This window comes from Lathamus discolor, chromosome 1 (assembly GCF_037157495.1).
Source record: "Lathamus discolor isolate bLatDis1 chromosome 1, bLatDis1.hap1, whole genome shotgun sequence".
Classification (NCBI taxonomy): Eukaryota; Metazoa; Chordata; class Aves; order Psittaciformes; family Psittacidae; genus Lathamus; species Lathamus discolor.
This window is the reverse complement of record NC_088884.1, coordinates 50,535,904-50,562,289: the sequence shown is the minus strand read 5'-3', so window position 1 is coordinate 50,562,289 and position 26,386 is coordinate 50,535,904. Positions and strand designations below refer to the sequence as shown.

At 42.0% G+C, this 26,386-nt stretch overlaps 1 protein-coding gene across 2 annotated transcripts in view; it reads right to left on the bottom strand.

The window, feature by feature from the left end:
- Positions 1 to 711: 711 nt before the first annotated feature.
- The window catches only part of CRADD (CASP2 and RIPK1 domain containing adaptor with death domain), an 84,086-nt gene continuing 58,411 nt past the window's right edge, over positions 712 to 26,386 (bottom strand). For both annotated transcript variants that reach the window (XM_065670338.1, XM_065670343.1), the window contains exon 3: positions 712 to 1,229. In XM_065670338.1, coding sequence (XP_065526410.1) covers positions 934 to 1,229 — 296 coding nt within the window. In that variant the 3' untranslated portion in view covers positions 712 to 933. The remainder of the gene's footprint in view (positions 1,230 to 26,386) is intronic.

The following is a 26,386-nucleotide window of genomic DNA, read 5'->3' as shown; positions in this document are numbered from 1 at the left end:
GACCAGAAAGGACCTGCAAGCTTCCCTGCCCTGTTGGGCATGTGGTGGCCAGAGGAAGATGACTCTCAATACTTGACCTAAAACTTTTGTGAAACAAGACTGCCCGGATCCAGAGCATAGTGCAAGACTCAGCAGGCCCCAGGCTGTCTCCCAGGTTATTAGTGGAGACAAACATGGACAACTGAAAGGTTGTCTCATTTTTCAGGCCTCTTTTCACTCTGTTTGCCTGTTTCTGCTGATCTTCTGGTCACTTTTCTACTGTGTGTCTTCCCTGAGAACTCCCCAGCTGTCTATGCCAAGAGATGGCATAAATGAACAGTGCCAACCTCCTTGCAGATACACCCATTAAATAATAACAGGAGAAACCCTCTTGGCACACCAGTTTCAAAGGCAGACTAAGGTGGCAGCCATTTACCCTAGAAAGAAACTCCATGTGCTAAAGCTTTTATAAATGTGAAATTAGCCTCTTGCAATAACTGTTGTAAAATTGTTAAATTAGTAACAGTGATCATTCTCATTTCTTGCTGGGGTATCAGGAAACCAGCACAGAATAGCAGCAAAAAGGACTCCTCCAGCAAATAAGTTAAACCAAGTGTTGCCCCTTCAATGAAACCAGAAACCTTGCTGAGCTCACTGCAGGGGCGCCTGCTTACAAGCAGTTTAAGTGTCACCCTATATCCCCACTGGAAAAGTATAAAAGTGAACAGGAAAGAGTGATCAATTTTTTAATGCTTGCTAAAAATTAATCTGGCATGAAAAGAATTACAAGCCACAAGATGCCACAGGAAACTGGAATGTTTAAGCTTAATAAAACCTTAGTTCCCAACCCATTTTCTTCCAGTTTAAGGCATCAGATCTTCAACATGCATTTCCATGAACTCTCTTTATCTAATTTAACGAAGTACTTGAAAGCTCCCGATCAATAGCAAGGTTTCACTCAAGCATATACTGTATCACAGAAGGATCCACCTCTTCTGCCATCAGACTGGCTTGCAGACTTTGGATTGTTGCTTTTTTCCCCAAGCGCTGTCTCCACAGGACAAATGCAGCTACAATCTGTGACTGCAGGTTGTGGGGGTGATTGACTTTACATCGATAGATGTCAGTATGCGACAAACCCAAACACAGAACTATATGCTCCCATTCGGGCCCCAGTCTCCTCGCAAGCTTGTTCAGCTGCTGATCTGTCGGTGAAGTCTTCAAAATAAATGGTGCAATTTCAGTGATATCTGTAAAGAAAAGAAAATGCATACACATGTCAGTAGGTGATGCTGCAAATATTAATGTAAGGCCTTGAAAAAGGAGGGCATAAGCAAAGCTGAGGTGAAAGGATTAATTAAAGAAACGGCTTATATACTCACCTAGAAAAATTAATGACATACTCAACTAGAAGATTAATTAGAGGAAAGCTAATGCTCAGTGGCCCATACTAGGGAGCCTATCCTGACATTCAAATATCAGAATTCTACTCCAAAGCCAAGACTTCCAAAAGTAATTACAGATTTCAGGGTAGTGAACACGAAAGATTTTCAAGGAACACGTCTCCAGCAGCCATCGCCATCTGAAAATTAATCTGCTTGCACCAATATGATATAGCGGCGAATGACGAATGTGGGACCAGTAATACCATATTACTTCTATTCTGGGTCTCTGTTTATACACTTTGAAAATAACTTTTGATGCCTTAGTTACTAGGTATTATCCTATTTATTTTTTCTGTTTTGTTTTGCTGAGGGTTGCTCCCAGGAAATTCTTCAGTCTCCTAAGATGCTACTTGCCCTTTGCGACAGGAAACTCACCTTCAGGAGACCAGCTTCAGGTCTTTTCTTATACCTGAATGAACCCATAAGCATGATCCAGGTGAACCCAAATGAACAGGGCATCAACGTTGTTCCCAGTACCAATTATGCTTCATTCCATTTATAGCAACATTCCTGAAAACAGGCATTTTTGTGCTACAGCTCCATTCATCTGGCCTCCTTGAGGCTGTTTTCAGGACAGTCCTATGTTCCCTCAGAGATTTCAGCCCTATGTCCCTTAGTATCACCCGAGCACCCAACATGCCCCCAGCAGTTTATCTGAGAAGATGTTCAGCATCAAGCTAGTACCTGAGTCATGGAGGACAGGATCAATACAACTACCAAAACAGCTTTCACAGGAAGCATTAAGGTAGCTGTAATTAACAGTGACAAAAACCTCCTGGGGACTGCACCAAGTATTTCTTACAAACACAAGTGATATCTTTGTGTATTCCCTGTGGCAATCTGATCATTATATTTAAAAAAAAGCATTAATACAAACAGCATTAATAGCAGAGTGAGAACACAGTACTATCCAGAAACATGCTGTATGGGATCCATCTCACCTAACTACAGGTAGTCTAATTACACTAGGATTAATTATCACCAAGGAGAGAAATAGGCACTTCTAGAACACAATCCATCTCACCAGAAAGATGTCTAAAATAAGCATATTAATTACTCCTCTAAACATGCACATTTCCCTCAATTGACTATAAAAGGAGCACTAGGTATAAGCTCGGCTGTTGAAGTTGATGCTGTAAACACTCAGTGATGGTGAAACAATTCTCTTGCTGCCTGTAAATGCAAACCACATACCAGTTGCTTTAAAAAGGTGTCTTTAGAAAAGCAGCATAAGATATCTATAAAGTACATTTGCTCTTCAATACCCTTTGCAATTACAAGCTGAAATGAAGGGTCAGCGCAGCCTGCAATTGCTGCTCTACTTTTGTTGCTGAAGATACTGCATCAAAACATCAAAAATATCCCCAAGAAAAAGCTGATTATAGCCTGTCAATCTGAAGCAGCAGACACCCTACAGAAGAGCCGCTTTGCAAAATCTAATTTATAGCTCCAATATCATACTCTCAGCCTCCACTACAGCAGAACAGCAACACTAGAAAGCACCACTCCTTCATTTTATCGAAAGTAACTGGTTTTGCATAGAATATCCACAGCCTGCAAATGTTTGTACGATTTAAGCCCAATCATACACAAGTACTAGACAAAGCTGCTTTGAGTAAAGGGAAAATTGCTTTCTGAAGAGTATTTAGGTCCCTTTGATCTTTCTGTCTCCAGATTGCCAAAGAAACCTGGGGCAAGTGGCTGGTTGCAGGACAGAGCAGAGGATGCTCCTGAAGGAGGCTGAGCAGTACCGGTGGGGCAGCCCTGTGCTGTCACATCACACGTGTTACCAGCTCCACAGGTAAGTCAGGACAAGGGACTGCTTTTCATGAATGCAAATATTTGAGAATAACTAAAATTTTAAATATAGCTACACTGTGCTGTCGCCAGCACTGGTTTTTGATATTAAACCATTGACTTGGCTTATGGTCAGCTACTAACCATAAGGCAGTGTGCACAATGGAGCGCTACCTGCCAGCCCAGGCATTTTACTCTCACACTAGAATTTTTATACTTCATGTTCACTAGCAGAATGATTTTATGATACTGAAATATGATCAAGCAGGGAGGCCTAACTATAATACATGTCAGCTTGTCCATCGAGCCTTTGATATTAGGCAGTTTTTTGCTGCAACAAGTATCTTGCCTTCAGCCTGTTATCAGCCCTTTAATAAGAATAAAACCCATCCAGGAAATCTTTTCATCTTATGCTACCATCTGATTCTAATATGGACATGGAAAATTCTGGGACAGAAGCCAAATGTTAAATTTAATACAAAGGACTGTTATTTTAGTCCCATTTTATTTTCTGTGATAGCTCTTTTTCAGATCTGATACAAAGTCACTGAGGAAAATCTCAGACAAGTATTATATGATGGAAAATATTATTCACAGGTATAGAGAAATATTTAGCAAGAAATTTCAGTTATGACAAATGCAAAATCAAAAAAAATTTGGATATGCTCTTGGATCAATGCCACTCTTAATTTAATAAACATAATGGCATTTCAGGTAAAAGGGAAATGAGTTTTCTGTGCTCAGCACCCAAGCCGCTTTGAACACATTGCAAAAACATTAAAGATGCCTTTTTAGTTATGTTTACTACAGACCTTCTCTTATAATCTCCATTTGTCAGGAACTGCCTGAGGGAGGTAATGAGATTAGAGCAAAAGTTTCAATTATGCAGATCCTGCAGTTGTATTTGAAAGGTAAGTTTAGGATACTGAGACCTCAGGTTTTGCAAAAGAAATGTGAAGCTCTTTTAGCTTGAGGTGGATCTGATGTGGAGGTGTACATGGTTACGTTAGGTATATGCTTCAGATTAGCAAAACAAGGACTGCATTGTTAGAAACAGGAAGAAGCGGGGCTTGGGGCACCACTGGAGGGTGTTGTGGCCTTCCCAGGAGATGGCAATTTCAGTGCCTTCACCTCCAGTGAGCACACCAAGTGAACCACCATGGACAGCTGTGGCCATGGTCGATGCCACAAAGTGCCAGGGCTGCATACTGCAGAGACAGAGAGGCTGAAGCCTCACTGATCGCACTGAAGCCACTAAGTCCCTGAGGAATGGGGAACCAACCACTTTGTGCTGGAGAGCGAGCCAGCCTGGTGCAGAGCTGCTCTTCTGGGTCTGCTAGCCAGATCGCTGACATGGCGCTTACAACCCTTAAAATCCCCTTCCTCCTGGCTGGAGAGAGGTAGGACACTCTCCACCCTGGCTTTGGAGCTGAAACCGATCCAGAGAAGACGCTCAGCTCCTTCTATTCAAAGCTGCAGCACGAGGAAACGTTCTTCTCCCCATCTCCTGTTCTCGCTGGTCAAGGAAGCTCATCCACCCTAAGCCTTTATCCTAGCTGTCCCAGTTGAAAAACAGGAGATGTTGACAACTCCTGGCTTGTGTGTACATCTGTGCTTCCAGATTGCCGCACAGACTGGGAGATACGGTGGTGCTGGTGAGTGTGGACAGGAAACAGAACTAGATATAAATAGACAGTACCACAGACAAAACAGAGTAACTCGGATACCAAAGCTATATATGGGGCAAAGGCAGCTGGTCACCACTTTAGAATTTCTTTTTCTCTAGGACCTCTCCAGCTTTAAGTAGGAGACTCCAAGAAGATATTGCAACAATGAGGGGGATGGAAAATAAACCCACCCTAGCTCTGTCCCGCTTGGCACAAGTGGGAGGATGCAAGATAAAATCCAATGAAAACGGACTTTGAATCACTTAAAGACTTCTTTCTGCTTTTGCTTTCTCATTACCACCTCTAGGTGATGAAAAAAAGCAGAGACCATCTCTTAGGCTGACTTGCACCATGGGAAAATCTTTATCAGCATCAAGGCACTGACCTCCCACTCTGTGCTGCTGGAACACAGTGGGGAGCAAGCAAGCTTGGCTCCAACACAGGACACAGGGGCAAAAAGTGCTGAGGCATTTTTGGGTGATCTGTAAAATACCCAGCTGATTCCTCAGAACTGCTGGCAACCCCAAGTGCCTTATGGTTTTGTCTAAAGGACCCCTCTCCATGTAAATATGACTTCTCTGTGCACGACCAAAAGCATCTCTTGGAGGTCAGGGAGCCTTATCAGTACACTTTTACACAGTGCAACACAAAAGCAACTGGGAAGGGTCAAGAATGCTTCCCAGCCTCTAGAATGGGGCCTGGTGGCAAGAAAACTCTCCTGGGAATCAAGGGATATGCTGAAACAGAGCAAAATTGCATGCAAGAACCCTTGGCAGAAACAGTGCTAGGCAAATGTTCAATTTTTATATAATCACATCAGAAACAGGTAGGTGATTCTGGGCTTCAGACCCCGCATAACTGGAACTGGACTGCAAAAAGGAGTAACTGCTTAGGCATACATGTGGCCTCAGCATCTCCTACTAGTAGGTGTAAAGAGTGATCCTTCAGTGATCTGGGCTGAAGTCACTATTGCTCACTTGACCTTCTTATAAGATGCTGCTCGTAATTTCTGAAGAGTTCAAAGCAATTATTTCAGAGTCCTCTTTAATTGCCTTTCCTGGCATCTGGAGTACAGTTCTTCCCTGAGAAGTGCTAAAGTTAGATCAAGCACTTCCAGAAGCAGCAAACCAAAGCAGCCTTGTTTCCCCTGGGTGTGAGTCCTACAGTCGACATGCTTCAGGACTTCTCTCCTCCAGCTGCTTATTGATACTCAGGACAGTCACGAAATTGCTCCTCTCCACAACAGCAAGAAAGCAGAGTTCTTGAGGCTGGCCAACAGGTTCTGGAGCTACTAGGTGTACATGCATACACACAATGGCCCACAGCAGAGGAGCACACAGACTTGGTTACTGTAAGAAATTATGCTAAAAGGGACTTTGAAGCTCTGCAGAGCCATTGTGGCTAACGTGCCAGCAGCCAGTAACATTTGGGGCACTTCAGCTAAAGGAAAACATATATATGACAAAGAACCTAGTTCCAGGCTCTGCTTCACTCCAGTCCCCTTGGAGTGTAGTGCACTTGACTTCAACTAGTCTGAGCCACAGACCCAGCAGTGGGCACTGAAAAGGCATGGTCATGGTTGCCAAGGCTGTGAGCTGTGTGTTTTGGCAGCTGTCTTACACTCAGTAAAGTATTTAATGACTGAATGTCACAATAGGAAATAACTTGCACATAGCCAGGTATATTTACTTTAAAGTGAAATCCCCTTGGCCTGAACACAACAGTAAAGGTGGGTCATGAAGCAGAACAACACTTGGTGGATCAGGTTGGGACAGGCTTTCAAGAGCTGTGTGGTGGGGTTGCAGGATCCGAACTGGAAGGTGTGTAACGCTCCCACTAATGGAGAGATCAGAGACTTTGAGAGCTGCAGCCTCCCTTGAGCTGCCAGAGATGCTGGATGAAAGGGAAAGCAGAGAGTAAGGATTTTGAGGTATCCCAGTGGGTGCCGTAGATCACTCAAGTCAAAGACAAGATCACGATGGATGTTCTTGAGAGAAGAGTGCAATAGGGGTGCTGGGTAACTGCAGAGGATGGCTTGGCTTGATTTGTTAGGAAAGGGGGTGGGAGGTGACAGTGGACCTCCATTTGTACAGCTGATCTTCTGCCTTCTTGTTCAGCTGTTCTCTCCCAACCCAGTCCTAACAGGCGGAACTGCAGGCAAAGGCCTGCCTTCCTCCTACAGCACATCCAAATTCATGAGCTCTAAGCCAACCTGCAGCAATGAAGGACTAGTGTGCCAGATGGGAAAGTATCATGCCGGATATATGGCATTTGGCAGGCCTGCATGGAGAATGAAGCACTTACTCCCTCCTGTGCAAGTTAAAAATGATCATGAAGTTTATTTCGTTGCTGTGAACTTTACAACGGTCTGATTCAGGACCTGTTTAAACACAAGAATCAAGCTCAAATGCCTGATCAGTGAAAACAGCAGAACAGACTATCCAGAAACTAACCCCTACTATGTAACCTGGGTGTTGGGTTTTTTCTTGTTGTTGTTGCTGCTAATTAAACATAAGACAGATTCAAAGGCTGTGAAGGGAACATTAGCATTTTGCAACGGCTCCAAATAATCGTGCTCCACAGAACATGGAAGAATATTTCTCTTCTATGTATCACCATATATGTATCTTTTCTATATACCTGCAAACAGCATGGATCTCACAGCTCATGCAAAGTCTATTCAAAATAACCAGGTCCTAGTGGTCTGGTCTCAGTGGGTTTCACCTGGTCTTAATGGGTTTCAAAAAGTGTTTGGCCAAGGAGCGGTAAGAATTGAACTGTAAATCCTGTACCATTTGAAGACAGATAACTGACGCCATTATAGATATATTCCCCTATATGAAGTTAATACACTCAGATTAAATAACCTAAAAGATAAATAACTCGAAGAAGATGTTAAAATAACTTGGAGAAGCCTTCTGTGGCTTTTAGTATGTGCATGTTAATCCTCTGTTTCTTTCTTTCTGTCTCTCTCTCATGAGTCACATAAATCGCTGTGAGATGGAAGACTGTAGAAGCTCTTCCACTTATCTTCAGACTGCCTACTCTGTAGACTTCTGCTCATAACCAAAGAGATGCCCACCTCCTTCATCCCATTTGGGGCTATCAGAGAACACCACTTAATGATGACTGCCAAGCAGGCATTGTTCTCTGCTTGGGACTCCCACTTCTTCCTCCCACGAACCTGACTCAGCACAGGGAAATCCTGGTGATGGAAAACCTGCACCTTTGTAGGAACAACAGGCCCAGTTACCTTCCCAAGAATATCTTCTCTAATGCACTCAAAATCAAATCTTGGTCAGTTAAATATCCAGACTAAACTACAGCATGGAATCTGTACTGTAAGTTCATTAAAAGAAAAACACCTAAACTAAAGGTTTAGAAAGTGGCACTTTTTTTCTACTTACCACAGTACAGTAAAACAAATTTGACAGAGAATTTTATGTTTATCTGAGTTGAGTATATGCTGCACTTCTGCTTCACGACTGCAGGATTGTAAAGTTTCTGTAGGTTGTTAACTTCTGATCTGACGAATACAAAGCCATTAATATCCAGAATAGTATCAACCTCTGTCAATTCCTGATCATAACATACTTACTCATAAGTGTATTTCTGTCATGGTAACTTCCATTTCCATGTCTCGTAATTTAATTATGAAAGGCACTAATCAAAATAAAACCAAATAGGAAATGAATTTTTAAGATTGGCTGCATTCTTCCACAACATGCTGGTTTTTATGACTTGTATTAAAAGATAGGAAGTTCTCGGCCTTATTTTAAATAATTTGGAATCTAATACTATGACAGACAATGTGCAGAATAAATTGTGGCCATGATCCATGATAATCAAATCTATGGCAACTTTGAACGGTCTTGCTCAGGTGAAGCAGAATCCACCCATGGTACAATATTCAGCTCCTTCCTGACAAAAGCTTGCTGGGTGTCTGAATTACTGGTGTTATTAAAAAGTACATATATCTTCATTTGTTGACAATCTTGTCTCCTGTGTGAGCTCTCAAGCACCATGCTTTGTGACATTAAATACATTTTTGGTATTATGGTAGGAAAAAAAGACAACATATAAGATTTTGTAAACCTACAGGCAATTTAAAAATGCAGATGCTTCTGTTTTGGCTCAATACCAGCAGCTAATTTGTATATTCTTTATCACTTGCCAATGACTGCCTAGTAGCTGCAGATGTGGCAGCAGACTGCTAAACCTGAAACAAAACATTCGGATTTGATGACAAACGTTTTCAACTGTATTCCCACTACACAGTTCCAGCAGCTACTCAGTTTTCCTGAACTTTCTCTTACTCTGTCTTACAGGTTTTGTACCTCTACAGATCTCTGCTATACTGATGGCCTTCAATATTACTCTATATTAAACAGATTGACAGAGAAGTCGCTAAATAAATTCATGCTATCATAAATTTTCACCCTTTTCAAGCCATAGGGAGCAATCCCTGGGTTTAGGGAGTTGAAAGAGATTGGGGTTTCACTTTTTCATTTGCTTGTTATTTGGGAAGAACAGGGAGGAAGTTTCAGCAGTTAATAGTGTGGATGTTACTCTGCTTCTCTAGTATTTCTCTGCTGTTACATACCATGAAATCAAATAGTTAATTTCTTAAATAAAATGGTGACTATGGATGCATGCAAGGAAAAGAATATCTCTGCAGAGAAAACACAAACACAACATACCAGAATATCTGCTCTCTTTGAAAGCAGGATTACCCTGCATTGCAGACAGGAATGCACTTAACTGTACCGTGTTTTTAGACTTTCTTATTTCGAGCAGCATTTGATGCTGCTGTAGCACTGAAGTGGAAGTAAAATTTGCTGGATATTTCCTATTGATTTCTATATTGTTATACATAAATAACCTATACACAGCTAACAGTGGCATCATCAAATTAATATGTTTCATATAAGTGCATGAACAGGCTCAGCATACAGCATTACACTAAGGAAGAAAGAAATACCTACTCAGCTGGGAGGTTCTGAGGAACACCTGAGCTGCTAGGAATTATCTGGAAGAACTGCTTGAATACAGATACCGAGCATTCAGACCCTGGCCAAAGATTTTTTCCCAAATGAACAAATGTGATTTGAAAAGTCAGATGGAAAGAAGATGTATGACTATTTTTTGGAAGCCAGAGCAGCTAATTGTGAGACAGCACAAAGCTACCTGACAGCCGGAGAGAGCAGAGATGAGAGCCTCTGGTTTATATGCTGGCAGTCACACCAAGAGCCAACTCTAGAAATAATGCCAAAAAAATCATATTCTGAAGTATGCCAGGGGATTTCTGCATACCTTTGAATGCTCTGCAGGTTCTTAGCGAATTCAATGGAGTTTGATAATACAGCACTTTCAACTATTAATTGTTGGTCTGAAGCACACAGAGCCATCAATTCCCTCAGTCAGGTTTCTCCTCCATGCTATCACAAATAATAATTAACAGAGGATGGGTGTATGAAGTCACAACGATCATAAACTACATTCAAATTTGCAGTAGGCTTCTCATGGTTTCACAGGAGGCAAATGTTTACTCATGTGGGCTGGGCAGCTCTGACAGAATAATTCACCCACTCTAAGTGCAAAACAAAGACGACTGGAGCAATTAATGATTGTTTTGTCAGCTAGATGACAAACTCATCAGGCAACTTCTGTCAGGGGATTGGAAGTTAACTTCTTTGACAGACCCTACTTGAGTGATTATTTCAAATAGCCTGAGCTGTCTTTCAAAGACCTGAGGCAAGTGCTAATCCTGCTCCGCCTTTGCATGCAACAATCACAGCAGAGTCCTTGCGCTTTTTATCTGCCTAGTACAACAAGTGAGTCAATTTTTTACTAGCAACTTTCCTACCCAGAAATCTGTCTAAAGGCAGCAGCAATTCAACAATAAAATCATGTGCTTGGACTTCAGCTATCGATGTTCCTTTCACCCAACAACAAAAATCATACTGCCAGTCTGAAGGATTCTTTTTTCCTGTAAGACAACTAATTGCACGTTTCCCTTACAGAACTTAAACCAAGTATGACAACAAGGCATTATATTTAGCCTTGATAAAACTGTTCATTCCTCCCAGATACTTTTTTTTCTTTAAGTTGGCTCTTCTTTTTTCTTTGGCTCGAGTAGTTAGAAATATCAGAACCGAAGATCTGTGCAACAGATGGAGCTCGGTTGAGAAGAATGCCTGTAAGGATCTTTGCCTGGCAGGTGTCAAACCAAAATTAATACTGCACATATTATGCTTTACCGAGCTTCAGATTTTAGCAAAGTGAGACTGCGTTCCTTCCTGACCACAAACATATTAATAGAACAAGCCATGCAGAGCAAGCTAAAACAGTACTATCATTATGCTGAATCCTACACTGCTTGGCATTTTATTTAATCATTTACACCCATGCAAAGCGAGTAAATAAAATGCAGTGGGTTAGTTGAGTGTCTCTTTACAGACATTTTGCACAGGTGTAACAGCCTTCACAAGATGCCATAAGCAACATGGACTTAGATCCCTCCTGGCTTCTTTTTCCCCTCTTTTTCTTGTGTCAGTGCCTCAAAGGCTTACGAACTTTAGAAGACTTTCTGACACTTGAAAATCCACAGGGAAAACCAGGTACTGGTGCTGAAATACACAGCTCAGCTACAGTCAGTCGCTACGCCTGGCTTGCCAAGTGGGATTCATCAGCCTGAGTCAAAAGGCAGCGCTTTCCATAGGTGTCAGGAAGGAGAGCTTCAGGTGTCATCATCTGCTTCTCTCCATTTCCACACTAGTGGGAGGCTTAGCATCACAACCAGCCCTATCAAGTGCCAAGTCATCTGGAATCTCATGGATGGTTTGATGGATCAGTCCAAAAGCAATTTTAGCTGACCAAAAGGGAAGTCATTTTAGAAGGTCACAGTCACAGGATTTTAAAATCTCACATTTGTAAAACAAATGTGAAATTATATTTGTGTGTGTATACATATATATATACACACATACATTTCCAAAATCTTAGCTAAAAAAAAAAAAAAAAGCCTTAGATATCTGCAAGGCAAATTCATCCCCTTCTTGAGTTCATCCCTACAAATTCAGGTTAAGGAAATGTCACATCACCCTGTGAGAAGAAAGATGAAAATGGGAACATAGGTGAAGTAATTTCTTAAACAGGTCATAATTCACAGAGCGTTTTACACTACCGTGGGTTTGATGAGTAGTCCTTTCCCCTCTGAGTCAGCACTGACCTAACATCCCGTGTGATGTGCTCACTGGCGTGGCTCGTGGCTGCCCTGTGACACGGCTCGTACCGGGTGACACGGCATGCTGACCAGCTGCAGTCATAACAGATCCCAAGGCAGCACTGAAAGTAATGAGGTGACTCACAGCTGCGGACCCAATCACTCTTTTACTCACTCAGGAGTAGAATTTTGCCAAAGCGACTGAAGCCAGATCAAAATCAAACAAGCTATTAGCAAACATTTGTATTACTTACGGTATTTGTAGAAGATTTATGCTAGCATTAGTGGGACAATCAAAACACAAAACCTAAATATCTGAAAAAATCTTTTGCTTAAACAATTAATTTTCATGTCTCACGCATAAAGAACAATGTTTTCCCTCATAGTTTTGTAGTCTAATAGCTGCCAGATTTTGGTCCAGAATTGAAATTTCAGTCATACTGGCATTTGTATATAGCAAATCAGAAATACAAATGTTTTAACATCAGAAATGAAAAGGCTGGAAGATCAGACAGACCATAACAGATTTGTTTTACTTGGTTTGGGATTTTTATACAGCCATGCCTAACCAAAGCAAGACTGAAACAAAACCAAAAGGCAAAACAAAAAACTGAACAAATCTGTTCTGTCCCAGAGATGCAGAAATAGAAATGATGCTTGTGTCCCTGGGGGAGCCAAAATCTGAAATCCCGCTCTGAACAAGAGAGAAGGGCTCTTATTTCCTTGACAATTGTTCCTGACATCCCAGCTACCTCCTACAGGTAACAATGGAAAAGCAATCTTACAAAGCAGTATTTTTTTTCCCTTAAGCAAACATCTTTTTAGTTGTACAAACTCAGAAACAAAAAGATCAGGGTTTTTTTTTATAATGCTGAAAATTTTAGTGCCAGAACTGTAAACATCAGTATCTTTCTCTCCATCTTCAGCTATAACTGTTATGCGTTGGTTGAATTTAATAAAGGGATCAAACACACCCTGCAATGAATGTTTTAACTGACTTCGGTGGTAGACAGGACTAAGTATTTTGAGCTTCACAGTCAATGTGGTACCTAATTTTGTGTATGCGCTCATCAGAGAAGAGCCAAATGATCTGGTGATGTGAGGTTAACACATTCTGCCAAAGTGGCCTCAAATTTCCATCAGCAGCAATGTGCCATACCACATCAGCATATGCAAACCCAACTTTGCTATGTGCAAACCACACAAACAGTGCCCAGCTACCTAATCTGACCTTCCACTTGCGCTTTAGTGTGCGTAAATATGCTAACAACAGGCACAGAGAGCTCATGTGAAAGTTTACAAGTTCAAGTGCAAAAGACAAATGAAAATCTAGCTTCAGTGCTTTGGTTTTCCCTCATTTTGGGAGACTCCAGCTATCTAAGTCTGTTATGCAGTACAGGAGTTGCTTCCTAAAGCCACAAGACTGGTCTATTTAAGTATCATTATTCGGTTTTGTAGATTGAAAACGAGGGTTTACTGTCTGCTCAAAGAGGTTGACAACTCAGACTTTTCAAGATGCATTATTTACTAGATATTACTTACTGATATTAATACTGCATTTGAATTGTTTGAGAACTCTAGGCATCCCATGAAAACTCCTTGCCTGAGGCATAATGGCATTTAAAGATTTACAAAGGTTTTCACATCCAAAATTGCCAAGTGAATGGAGACAGTCAAGCTGAAAACTGTAAAGACCCTCAATGTTTTCAGGAAGCTCTGTGCAGGCAGATTGTGAGGCTCGGAACAAGAAGCCACTAGTAGTTTTTAAACAACCCAGGTCCAGAGCATTCGACAAGGAGACTCAACAGACCCCTTCTGTAAACCAAGCAAGGAAAGCAGAAGCAATTTTTAATACTGTTCTTTGTGTCAGGCAGTTATTTCCACATGCAAGTAGAGAAACTCGGTCAACCAAAGACTCCTGTGTCTGTAAGTGCGGTAGGAGCACAACTTTTACAGGGAACGGAAGTATGTTTGGAACAGCTGAACACAAGCTTAATGAAGTAATTTCAAGCAACGTATAAAATTGTCTTAGATATACAACTGTAAAAAATTTGTAGCTCTGTAAACCCACGGATTGCTATTTTAAAGACAGTTTCATTAAGAAACACAGCTTGAGAATATCTATCAACTAAGATCAGAGCTACATGCGGGGACAGCAGGAGGCAGCTGAAGCAATCTGTAGCACAGTTCTGGTGCTCACTGGTCTCTGACCCTGAGAAAAAATATCATTACTGCATGAATGCACATAATGGACCAAAAGAGAAAGCCTAGGAAAAGACAAAACTCTACTAGAAAGAGATGGTGAGAACTCCTCAGGTTTTATGAAATGGTCTACAGCTCTGTACATACCAATCCGATATACGTTGTCAGACTGACAACACAGCTGTGGCTTTTCTATGGGAATCATTAAATACGACACACTTGTCCTGTTCAACAGAAAAAACAATTCTGCCTCTACTTCTTATTCCTCTGAAGCCTTAATTTAATTGTGCAACATTTGCTTTAGAAACATATTTGAAGATGTTTTAGATATTACTTCATTTGTACACCATCCCAGGCTTTCCAGGAACTCTGAACCAACAGCCTCCTAGCCTTTCTTAAATCTGAACTACTGTATCTTATGGCTTCCACACTGTACTGTCTGGAAACTCCCTGTGAGACTGGCCTGTTAAATATAAACAAGTAGGGACGAGACACTGCCGGAAAGTTTGCAATCTCAGGCGTGGGTTGTGAAAAAGGCTTTCCATGTATTAGTTTATGTACACAGAGATTGCTGTGAGTATGTTCAAATAACTCCAAAGAGCTGAGCCTACACAGGTACAAAAGGAAAAGCACCAGAAGAACTGACAGCCCAGCAAGCTCATCCGTGCTGGATTTCCTACTCACAACCGCTGCTTTCAAAGGTGCCTATTTCAAGATGCTGACAGCTATGCCTCTGCAGCTTTAATCAGAGAACCTAATTTACCAAGTCCCAGAAATGTAAAATAATAAATTGCCCCAAATAGTCTCAGTATGGAATTGAGCTTACTGGACTTTGGAAATCCACTGAGGTACTGATAACCAAAGGGAGCAGACAGCCAAAGGGGTCAGTGGCTATTTGAGCTAGAAAGGCTGAAACATTACGGAGACAAATATACACACATGTGCCTGGGACAAGGCTGGGGCTCCAACCTCACAGACCTGTGCAGAGTGGATCTTCTTGAAGCTTCTGAGCTGCAGAGCTGGGAAGGCTCCACACAGAGGAGCTCCTATGCACTTAAGATGGAGACAGCAAAGTTTTGCCCTGTTCTGTTTTCAGTCAGCCAGTGACAACAAGTAACTCATTAAAGTATCTGAAAATATGTCCTATCTGTGCTCTCTGCTCATGCAGGTTCTGCCATGACAATGTCTCAAAAATTCATGAAAAGCCACACCAAGACTGTAGCTGATCCATGGTCACTGCTTACCAAAACATCCTCCATCTGCACCTCACCTCTATTCTGTCAGGTGCTTCACATGGAATTTAAGGCATTGGATTTAATCTGGAAAAAAAACACCTTTGAGTCAAATTCTGATGTCTGCATTTACAAAAAGTGAGATTTTCCCAGACAGTGTAGATTCCTTCTGGTCTCCCACTCTTAGCACTGTCTCAGTCTATCCCCACCGTCTGCCATCTCCTCCATCTCTCTTCTCCTCCCTGCCTTGTGCTGCAGCTGCTGGAGGACTCTGCTGCTGGAGCAGTGTGTTATCACCATGTCCCTCCATCACAGAATGGCAATTGGTCTGCCTCTTATCCCACGCTGGGCAGGCATGCAGACCTCCCACCGGATGGGTGGATTCAGCTGTGTCAAAGGTATGCTGCAAGTTTTTCCGTAACAAAAAACCCTCCTACTTTTAAATAATGAAATTGGTTTCTTTTCTTTTCTTCTTCCTTGTCCAGCTTTTTCTCTCCTTCCCCACCCACTTTTTGAAGCAGGAAGGAAAGTGACAGGGAGAATAATGATTTCCTCAGCTTCTGTTGGAAAAAAAAACCCACAAAAATTTTCCACCAAACAGATTTTTTTTTTCATTTTTTTTTCAGTGAGGTTCAGAAGCCATTTTTTTATTTAAAATTTCCTAAATAAGTGTCCAGTTAATACTGGCATTTGTTGTGGAAGGTAGCAGAGAGCTTGTACCTCTGCTTCCTTTAGGATAGATCCCTGCCCTAAGATTGACAAGAGATCAGCTTGATTTTTTCTCTTGAATTGTATCTTTGCAAACCTCTTTTCAGGGTTTCAGCTCTGTAAGTCAAACCCCATAGCCCATTGCAGACATACAGTTTGTGATGCTTTTCTTCTGCCAGTTGGCTTTGCATGCCCCTACTGTTATTCCCCACTGCCTCCACATTTGGGAAGGGGGGAGAAAAGCACTGGTGAGCAAGGAGAGGACAAGAGCAGCCAAAAGCCAGGGCAGACTTCCTATGCATGGAGAGTGTGACAGACATCAGAGCAGCCAGTAAAGGAGAAGAAAATAGCACAGAGGCTATTGATTTTCCAGTGGTGTTGATGGGCAGGGGTCTGAGCAGGTTTGGGACCCTGCAATCACTGATGAGAACGGCGTGCATGTACACATCGCATGCTGCCTCTGTTTCTGCTCAGTAGTCAACCTTGTTTAAGGTGTGCTTTGTCTGAGCAGATGGCAAAGCATGACTGCTGCTGGGTTAAGATTCTGCTGCCAAACCAGCCCCTGGCTGTTTTCAGAAATAAAGACTGCTGCTCTTTTACCAATGCAAAAACAGACATCTCTCCAATTCCCTCTTTTTTTATGTACCACAGGAGAACATACCTAGCCAGGCTACATAACTACCTTTACACAGTATTTAATTAACTACCTGCAACAATCTTCCTGCTTTAACTGGTGGTGGAGGGTTGTTGGGGGTTTCAGAGGCTACTCCAGCAGAGCCTCCAAGGGTGTGCTGTGGTCATGAGGCAGCATGGCTTCCTGTGGATATCTCCTCTTCCAACAGTGCGACTGGGATCACTGGCACAGCAAGACGTAATTCAGTGCTACCCTGTCCCAGCAGCAGGGTGTTGGCCTCCTAAAACTCAACAACTACCTACAAAACATGAAGTAAATGGAGTCCAGTGACCATCATTGGCACAAATAAGTTCCATGCAAACCAACACAAATAACAGCTCTTGGAAACATGACAAGTTCTGGGGACAACCAGCCGCCATCCTCTTTCCTCTGTGAATCTCAGCATCCTTGTACCTGGAAACAGGAGTGGAAAAAGCACCCAACCACACACATACACAAACAGCTTCTCAGCAGACCACCAGCAATTGTTGATCCAGTGACAGCAGCTGAAAAAGAGCAACCCTACACCAGCGATAAAGTACTGATGGGTCAGACTTTATAGTGTCAGCCCAAATTCAGTATCACAGAGCATGCATTGGCCAAGCCAGCTGTTCTCCCTAGCTCCAGTGAGCCTTGAGCTGCACTGTGTGGAACTGCTGCTTTCCACATGGAACATCTCATTGAAAGCACTATCTGCCACAGATACTGCAATAGCACTACGCATTTTTGATGTGATAAGCTGAACTTAGAGTGGGAAAGAATTGCTCTGTGAGCTGAAAAGCAAACCAAACAACAAGTGATAAAGTCTGGAGCTTCAGGCCAAAGGTTTTAATATCTGGTGCTGGTCCCATTTCCCAAAACAAAGGACACGTTTATGCACACTGTAGACATTTTCTGTCTGGAGCAATGCTAATACATCACCTCTTTATTTACACTGCACATGAAGTGTCCTGCACCCCCACCCACTCAATGGCCTGAACCTGGACCCACCCTGTTCTTGTTCTGGGAGGAAATCTAGGTGTGTTGCAGAGCTGATGGATCCTGATATTCTGCAACAACATCAGTCAGAAAAGACAGCGTGGGCCCTTCCTCACAAGACTCCAGCGGCTGCCCAGACTGATTTTAATATCGCCTGCGGCAAGGAGAGCGGGGAATGGCAAACAGATCTGGGGCAGAGCTAAAGGCTCAGGATTTCTGGCGTCTCCGTCATATGCCATAATTGCAAAATCAAGCCCCCTGTCTTCCGCATACACAGCAAATCTTTCTTCTCCCTTCATCGTGGAGGGGGTGAGATGATGAGGAAACTCCCCCAGGCTTCCCATACTTTGTTTTCTTCTCTCATTTATCATAAAATCATAGAACCAACTAGGTTGGAGAAGACATTTAAGATCATCAAGTCCAACTTTTACCCCAGGACTGCCAAGTCCATCACTAAACCATTTCAGAACCTTACTTCAAAATAAGTTCAAGCTACTGAACATGGTCTGGACTTTTGCTTCGTTCTTACTTCTTCATAGGAAATACTTCTTTCACCATGGAAAGGACCAACGATGGGATAACCGTGCAAGTCACCCTATTATGCAATAGAGGGAAAAATTATTTGTGCTGGTACACTGTGGTTTTCATTCCTCTGAAAGCTGCCTTCCTCCAGGGAATTCCAGTAATTGGACTAATTGAAGTGTGTTTTGACAAGTTACAACAGCCCAGTAAACCCACCTATGAAATTACATCCTGGTAGCATCTTCCAAAGCAAACTGAAATCTCGGTATCACAGCTCATCTGGGAAGCTACTATGCCATAGCTTTCGTTATGAGAACATAGCTTGAATTTTTGTTTGTAGATAACAGGTGGTGTTACACCAAACGATGTGGCTTAATCTCCCCTGTCTCAGGCTTGTGTACTGAAAGAGTGCCTATGGATCATCTTGTGAAACTTCAACCGGAATAAAAACATATAGTCTTAATTTATTCTCATTTCATCTACTTTCTGTCACTTGAGGTCACTCCCTCACAAAGCCATCAGCCTACCCCTAAGGTTGTCTGTCCATCCCCAATTAACAAAGTAACCAAAGAAAATCAGAACAAGCTGCCAGTGTAGATGCTGGCCTGTTGGCAAAACAGGGACGCTGCCGGAGTACAAAGGAACAAGCAATGTTATACTGAGAAAGCCTTCTTACTACCAAAACCAGCTATGCCCATGAGCAACAGCCACATACCACATGCCAGGCATAGCATATGATTCCCATCACTTAGGTCTTCTTGGTTTATTCCATTACTTCACAAGCCTATAGGTCTCATGCTGCCACTTCTTTACTTGCCACTGCCACAGAGAGAAAATGGTGGGCTGGGGAGAAAGCTCTTATAAATTTAGAATTTAGGATTCAGAGAGCAGAAGCTTTAAAATTATAGAGGTTAGAACATTTTGGAAAGTAAGCCACAAGAACTATGGATGGACCAAATCCATCCCGGCTCCTGTGCTCAGCTGCAGCCCGGACAACTTAGCACATCCTGGAGATATCTACCAAGAAGACAAAGGAGACAGAAGCAGTAAAAAGGAAGGAAGTCCCAGACTGAAATATTTCACTTTTCCATATTTTTCTTCCTGCATATCCCAGAACAGAAAGCAGACAGATTTTCTGCAGAAGTGACCAGGATTTATTAAAGACAGGATATTGATATGAAACATTCATGACCCTCAACTTAGCAGTATTTCTCTTGGATGGGGTAACGAAGCAAATTTATTACGTATCAGTGCCAAGAAGCTCATAATAAAAATAGAGATTATAGTTCTCAGATTCGTCAACTCAAACCAGATATATTTGAAAAAACACTCCAGCAGGAAGAATGTAAATCTCTTAAGAAACTTGGGCTACCAAAGCAGCATATGAAATACATATTTTATTCAACAATTGGATACAAAGTAAATGATTTGATTTAAAACCCCTGAAACAAAGGCAGTCTGTGGAGACATGAGGAGACCCCTTGTCATGTTATTCCAGGTGTGAGGATGATAGAGATATATGTTAGACATAAGCAAAGCAAGCAGAGATTTCATTACACTGCAAGTTGATGATTTTATGACTCTTGAAATAAAATAATAAAGCATGGATAAAGCAAGATAGAGAAACAACTGCAACTTCTTGGGAAGCCAGGCTTCGGCAAAGGTTCAGACAGACTACAGCCACAGCAAACCCCACATCAATTCTTCCCTGATCATCTGGTCCCCTCTTCCCTTCTGTTTCTGACCTTCAGTTCTTCCTCTACTGGGACATATCTAGTGGAGAATCAGCCAAAGAGGACCCACTTACTAAACTCCTAATAGTGAGCCTTGAATATTTCATTCTGCTTCTGCCACACTCCCTGTAAAAATGAAAGACCTCTCTTCAAAACACTCCCAGAGCCTGCCTGTGTTGCATCTGCATGATCTGCGCAGCTTCAGGAAGACCTAACACGTCAGCATGCTGTTAAAGAAGGAACTCGTATGTTCTTAAGTATGACTGAAGCATTGTCACTACTGAAAGTTTCCATCTATCAAAGTGTAACAGACCAACTCTTTACTCGTCTCTCCTAATTTCCAGAGATACTAGGGAAAAACACTGTGATTTTAGCAATAAGGCTTTCCAGGGTTTCCAATTCCTCACTTTTCCCAGCCCCTCCTCAGGAAAAACAAATGAAAAAAATCCTGCTGAAATCCCAAAAACCCCAAAGCAAAGAAAAATAAACCAAAAAAGTCAGTACCACAGTGTTTTTAATCACCTTCCAAAATACAACAAACACAAAAAAAGCATTTAAAATGGCTTTAGTTTCGGGAAGTTACTAATCATGAGATCTCTAGTGCATGTCTGTGTTTAATAGAGAATGTAATGGAAAAAAAAAAAACCCAGAACATTAGTGACCATCCAAGAAAGATTTCATGAAAAACAGGGTGGAAGGGAGTTTGTTTGGATTTAATGTTTCCCCAGAAGCATCTCTAGTCCAAACATTACAACACAGGTCAAATGGAGGGGATCCAGAAATTCAAACACTTTAAAAATAGCCCTTAAAAAGGAAAGTGAAAGTGGCCAGTCCAGTTCCACTTTTCATGACCATGAAATGAAAATTCTGTGAAGAAAACCAAGTTTGGGCTCTGGTACCACCACTCAATGTCAGTAAATACTGCAATTTATGCATGGTAAGTCCAACAGGAAAATATAGGTCCAGTTTCTAAAATTCTTCCATACAGCAATTCAAGGTGGTACTACTGCTTGTAAGTACGCTCACATTAAAATATTTGGAACTGACAGTTGAAAATACTGCAGACTGTCCTCAGCCCCCTGACGCAGCCCTTCCAAGCAACCTCCTTGCAGATGGAGAACTCAGAAAAGCTCTGCCAACTGCCACCATGATCATAAAAAGTGCCTGGGGCGACTGTCTTGGTAATACTTCACAGCGGTAAGTTTAGTCTTGCCAGTCTGTTTTACACATTGCAATACTCAACTTTCCTTTAGAAGCTGCTTCCAATTGAAGGAAAGTTACCTTTTCCATGTTTGGTAGCACTCAGACTTTGCATCCTGATGCTCACGTAGGCTCATTTGCCCTTTATAACATTTCCCTGGGCCTCAAGGTTGAAGATGCTGAGGGAAGAGAGAAGGACGGTGATGAGCATTACAGCACTGGAAAGCAGTCACATCATCCCTAGTAGATTCTCACAGACAACCCCCACAATTCCTCTCAATGCCTCTCAAATTGGCAAGATGGCAAAATGTCTGTAAGGCAATTTTTCTCTCTTCTCCAGCTCTCTTTGAGAGAGAGACGTGCACCATTAAACAGGGAACCAGAAGGTTAAGCATTAAATTGCCTGAAAGACAGTGCACTTGAGTCCCAAACAAGCTGAACATCTTAGTCTAAGAAAAGGCAATTCCAAATTTCTTGTCAAGCATCATTGAGAAAGAAGTGATCTTACTCAAGGATGAAATGACCAGCAGCCTGCAGCACTGAAGCACGAAATACAAGCTTTGGGAGAAAAGTCTGACACATTCTCAGAGGATGCTGACAAGAGCTTGAAAAGCTAATCTCTCCTGAGGCTCATGAAGCTGAAGGTAAACCCCCTGAGAAGGCGGGGGAAGTGATACCTATCTACTCGTCATGTCATCTTGTGGGAAAAGCTGTAGCCTCAGAGAGTAACAAAGAAGAAAAACTGAGAAAAGACAAGTTCTGTAGTTTGGAATGCGCCCAGAGGGGGAAACCTGCTCCAATACTGCAAGCAGAGCACTTCAGGTTTCAGAAGCAAGCAAGCTCTGTATTTCTTCAGAGAAACAGACAAACGAAAACGGCGCTTCAGGGAAAAGACACTGATGAAAGGTATTGTGCTGAGTGCTTAAAAAGAGAAAACTGCTCCAAACAGTTAAGGGCCCCACAGAAGTCTGAACAAATGAAAAGCGGGAAATGCAAACTTGCAGGATTTCAAAGACTGGATTTCCATGGGACCTTGAGATGTCTTCCTGAAGGGCTGAGGCTCCCTCTATGCTGTGGATGGGGCAAGTGAGACTTCTGAGAGCATGATCCACAATAGCTGGCAGACTGAGCAAGAAACAGAGAAATGAGAAATGCTGACCCATACTCCTCTCGATAACGTGAGAGACTAACACAGGATGTATGTCTCCATTCATGGTTCTCCACCTAGAATCCTCTTCCAGAGCTGGATAAATCCTTCGTTTCAAAAGTAAGCAATATCACTGTCTCACAATGAGATCTGAGGACTAGTGCTATCGCTGACCCACTTCACTCAACATGCCTAGTCACCCACAGTTCACTTCTAAGGAGGTTTGAATTCACACCCCTCAGTTCCTGGAAGACTGCTCTAACCTCTTGGTCCCTCCTAGTGAAGCTGTTCTTCTGGCTGCCCTCAGACAACAAAAGCATGAAGCATTCTAGCCTCCGGCCTCGATGTTCACAACCAGTGGTTGCTTGAGGGTCTGCAAAAGACTAGTGAAAGTCTCAGTCTGAGCTGCAAAAGGAGATGAGTCTTGAGCAGGACACAGGAGAACTTCCTGTCCCAGCATGGCAAGCGGAAGCCAGGGAGGAAATAGGAAAATTGGGTCAATTGGGGAAGCAGTTCTGGTCAGGAATGTCTTTGGTTTTTAAAGAGCCTGAATTAGAAAGGACGAAAGAAAAAAAAAAAAGGGGGAGGGGAGGGGAAGGAAAAATAAAGGCTGTGGTAGAAAAAGCCCAGTCAATCAATTAGCCAGTCATTTCCAGTTCAAATATTTCCATAAGTGCTTGGCAGTGTTTTCTATGTAAGCGATGTCTACTGCTGGTGAAAGATTTTTAGATGGCTGAGAATTCCTCTTGATGACAAACTCTCCTCAGACAAGCTCCAGTCTGGGCAATTTCCCTTTGGAAGCCCTCACAACTTGGTAATTTGTTCAAGCATTCCAAGTCTTCTTAAAAGAAAAGTCAGTTGCCTATCAGTTGCATTTCCAAACCTGATACACTGAGAGAGACAATGCTGAAGTGTAGGAAAACTCCTAAATTTAAGACACTGCGAGCATACTGTGTACCTGACCTAATAATCCACCTTCACAGAAAACTTTCACGCAAATCCTTGATATGTCCCAAACAGGCCTACAAACAAGCTGTGTTTAAGAATAATTTTGTCTGTTACTGAAATTCAGCCTCATCTGAATTATAGCTTGGCAGCTGAAAGCTGGCAGCTCTTACGCAGAAAAGTATACAGCTGCAATAAAGTGAAATACTGCAATATTATCTATTCTGATAACCTAAACTGCCCCTGAAGTTCTAAAACCTAAATAATATGAGATTTGGCCATGGTTTCAATTGAGGCATTTTTTCTTACAGAAAACATTGTGAGCTTTCAGTCAGCCACGTGAGCTCGGTAGAGATTTACAAGATAAGGAGTTTGTGATCTGGCTCTGCAAGCAGGCAGCAGTATGGTCTGCTTATTAAAGCTATTAAAGCATATATGAACATCCCAGAAGTTCTGCCATCTTCTGCTCTGCTGCTGAAGGGCTATGTCCTTTGAGATGACCTGCTATACTTTGCGTGTCCATCAAACTGGCCTTGCAGGTTTGCTGAAAAACCTGAAGACTTTGCCAGGAAACCAGAAGCTGCTCTCCCCAGTCCACATCTTCCCTCCAATTCTTCACCACAGCCAGCCAGCTGCCTTACAAGTCAAGCAATGCACATATGAACACAACACGCTTGAGTCCAAACTGGAGAGCAGGGCACAGCCAAACTCTGATGACTATTAATCCTAGATCAGATCATATTCCAACAAAGGGATGCACAGGCCAGCCAGCACAGAAGTAGGATTATGAACACTAATGAGACAAAGGCAAATTTTAATTATGGTGCATGATGGTGACACTTACGTACCATAAATGTCCCCATCATGCAACAATATCTAAAAATACCTACTCATTTATTCCCAAACTTCAAAAAGTGCTTACAATGCCCGTAATGGAGGATCTGCGATCACAGCATTTGGTGGCTTTGTGTTATTTTTCTTTATTGGTTATGCCGGCAACTCACATATGAGGATAGATGATAAATATCCTCATTCTGGAGAATGCTCTAAAGCTTTCTTATAAAGAGGTCTAAATGATGCTATTTCTCTTTTTTTTTTTTTTTTTGTTGCTGTTGAGGGTTTTTTTTCCCACTTTGAAATGGGAAGTGAAGTGCTCATCAGCTGCCAAGTACTACTTTAGTATTACCCATGCAACAATTACCTCTGCAATAACCTTCATTATATTAAATTACATGCTATCCTTCCTCAACTCAGTGTGAAGACTAGCTGAAGAATAAACCCAGGAAAAAACAACCCACTGAAAAGCCATTGTACAGTACTGTGCCTACGCAACTAAGGTGAATATACTTCCTGCAGGGAAACTAAATACCACATAAGAACTGCCTGTCTTCATTTGAAATCTTGAATAAAACCTAAGTGAAGTCCCCTCAACTATTTCAATGTTGATTTCACTGCAACGATCTGGTGCTGTTGCTGAAAATGCATACATGTTACTGCGTAATTCAAGAGTGTTGCAATATGCAGTCATGAGGAGTTAAATAGTGAAGAAAATTTTGTTTTCAGCATTTTCTTTATTTTTAATAACTTTTAGCAACCCGAATATTCTCATGAGGTCTCTTTCAGTACAGAGCAGTTTATATATTCCATTACTTTCTCTGAATAACCAGCACTAGTTTGTTTCTTTCTATTCCCTTCTAAGGATATGTCTATACTTGCTGGCTTTTAACAGACATTTATCTACTGACATTCTGAGGTTTTAAAGTGAAATTTATTCTCAAAAGCGTCTTATCAAAATGACATTAAAATTCCGCACCCTTTATGTCCCAGTGCCTTCCAGATAAAATTAATTCCATTTACAAAGTATAGTCTTGGGGAAGTATTTTGGTGAAGTCTTTTCTTAACTCTCAGCCTTACTGACTGTGCAGGAGCTGAAAAATTAGTTGCACTCTTTGATTCTGCCATTAACACTGGTGGTAAGAACTATGCAGGACAAGACATGCATTCAAGAGAATAAGACAGTGTAAGTAAAGACAGAATGTAAAAACTCAGAAAAGAGTTAATTCAGTGACAGCGAATAGAAAACAGTCCGTAACTGTGCAAAAACAAAAAATCATCACTTTGAAAAAAAGAAACAAAAAAGGAACTAGTGTTTCAAGATAGTGTGGATAAGGCAAGTTCCTTGTTGATGGATAAGTCTGTAGCAAGGCCGAGAGCAATCACAGCACCATGACCAGAGGCAGAGAAAGGCTGTACAGCAGAGGAATGGACTGAATGGAAAGGTAAACTGTTCTGATAGGGGATCTGCAGGCCCAGAGCACAGCTTGAATACTGAATGACCAATCTCCTTCATGTCCTTGGACAGAGAAGGTCGGGTGCAGGCTCTCCAGTAGGAGCTTTGTCCATGGTATCATCATGCCCCATACTGGCACCGTGCTGAAGGAGCCTTGGGCTTGGATTATCTATCTAGTTATAACTTCATGAAATCCTGGTTAAACCGGACCAGTAATGATGATCATATGTAGATCCAATATGTTTGCTGGAAAGAATGTGGAACTGCTTATGCTCTTTGACATGTATTTATGCTGTGAAGCAATCACCAGCTGCTTAAGTCTCAATAGAGAGAGGTTATTGCCAACTCTATCTCAGCCAGTTTGGATCTCTGAAAGTGGTCATGGCTTTCTCTTCTGCCTTTAGAAATCTTGTTGGAAATAGGGGGAACTGATTGAGAAAGAAAAGGAGACCACAAGCAACAGACAAGGATCAGTGTCCCTGAACTCATGCTCCTGGAATTAAAATATTGCTATTGTTAACACTTTTGGCAGCAATGGGATCCATCACAGGAAGCCCCACTGGTGTTTATCAGCTCTCAGCTTCTCCTGAATTGCCCTCCTACTCTGCAAGTTCACAGATTTAATTTTACTTCCTGAAAGTGT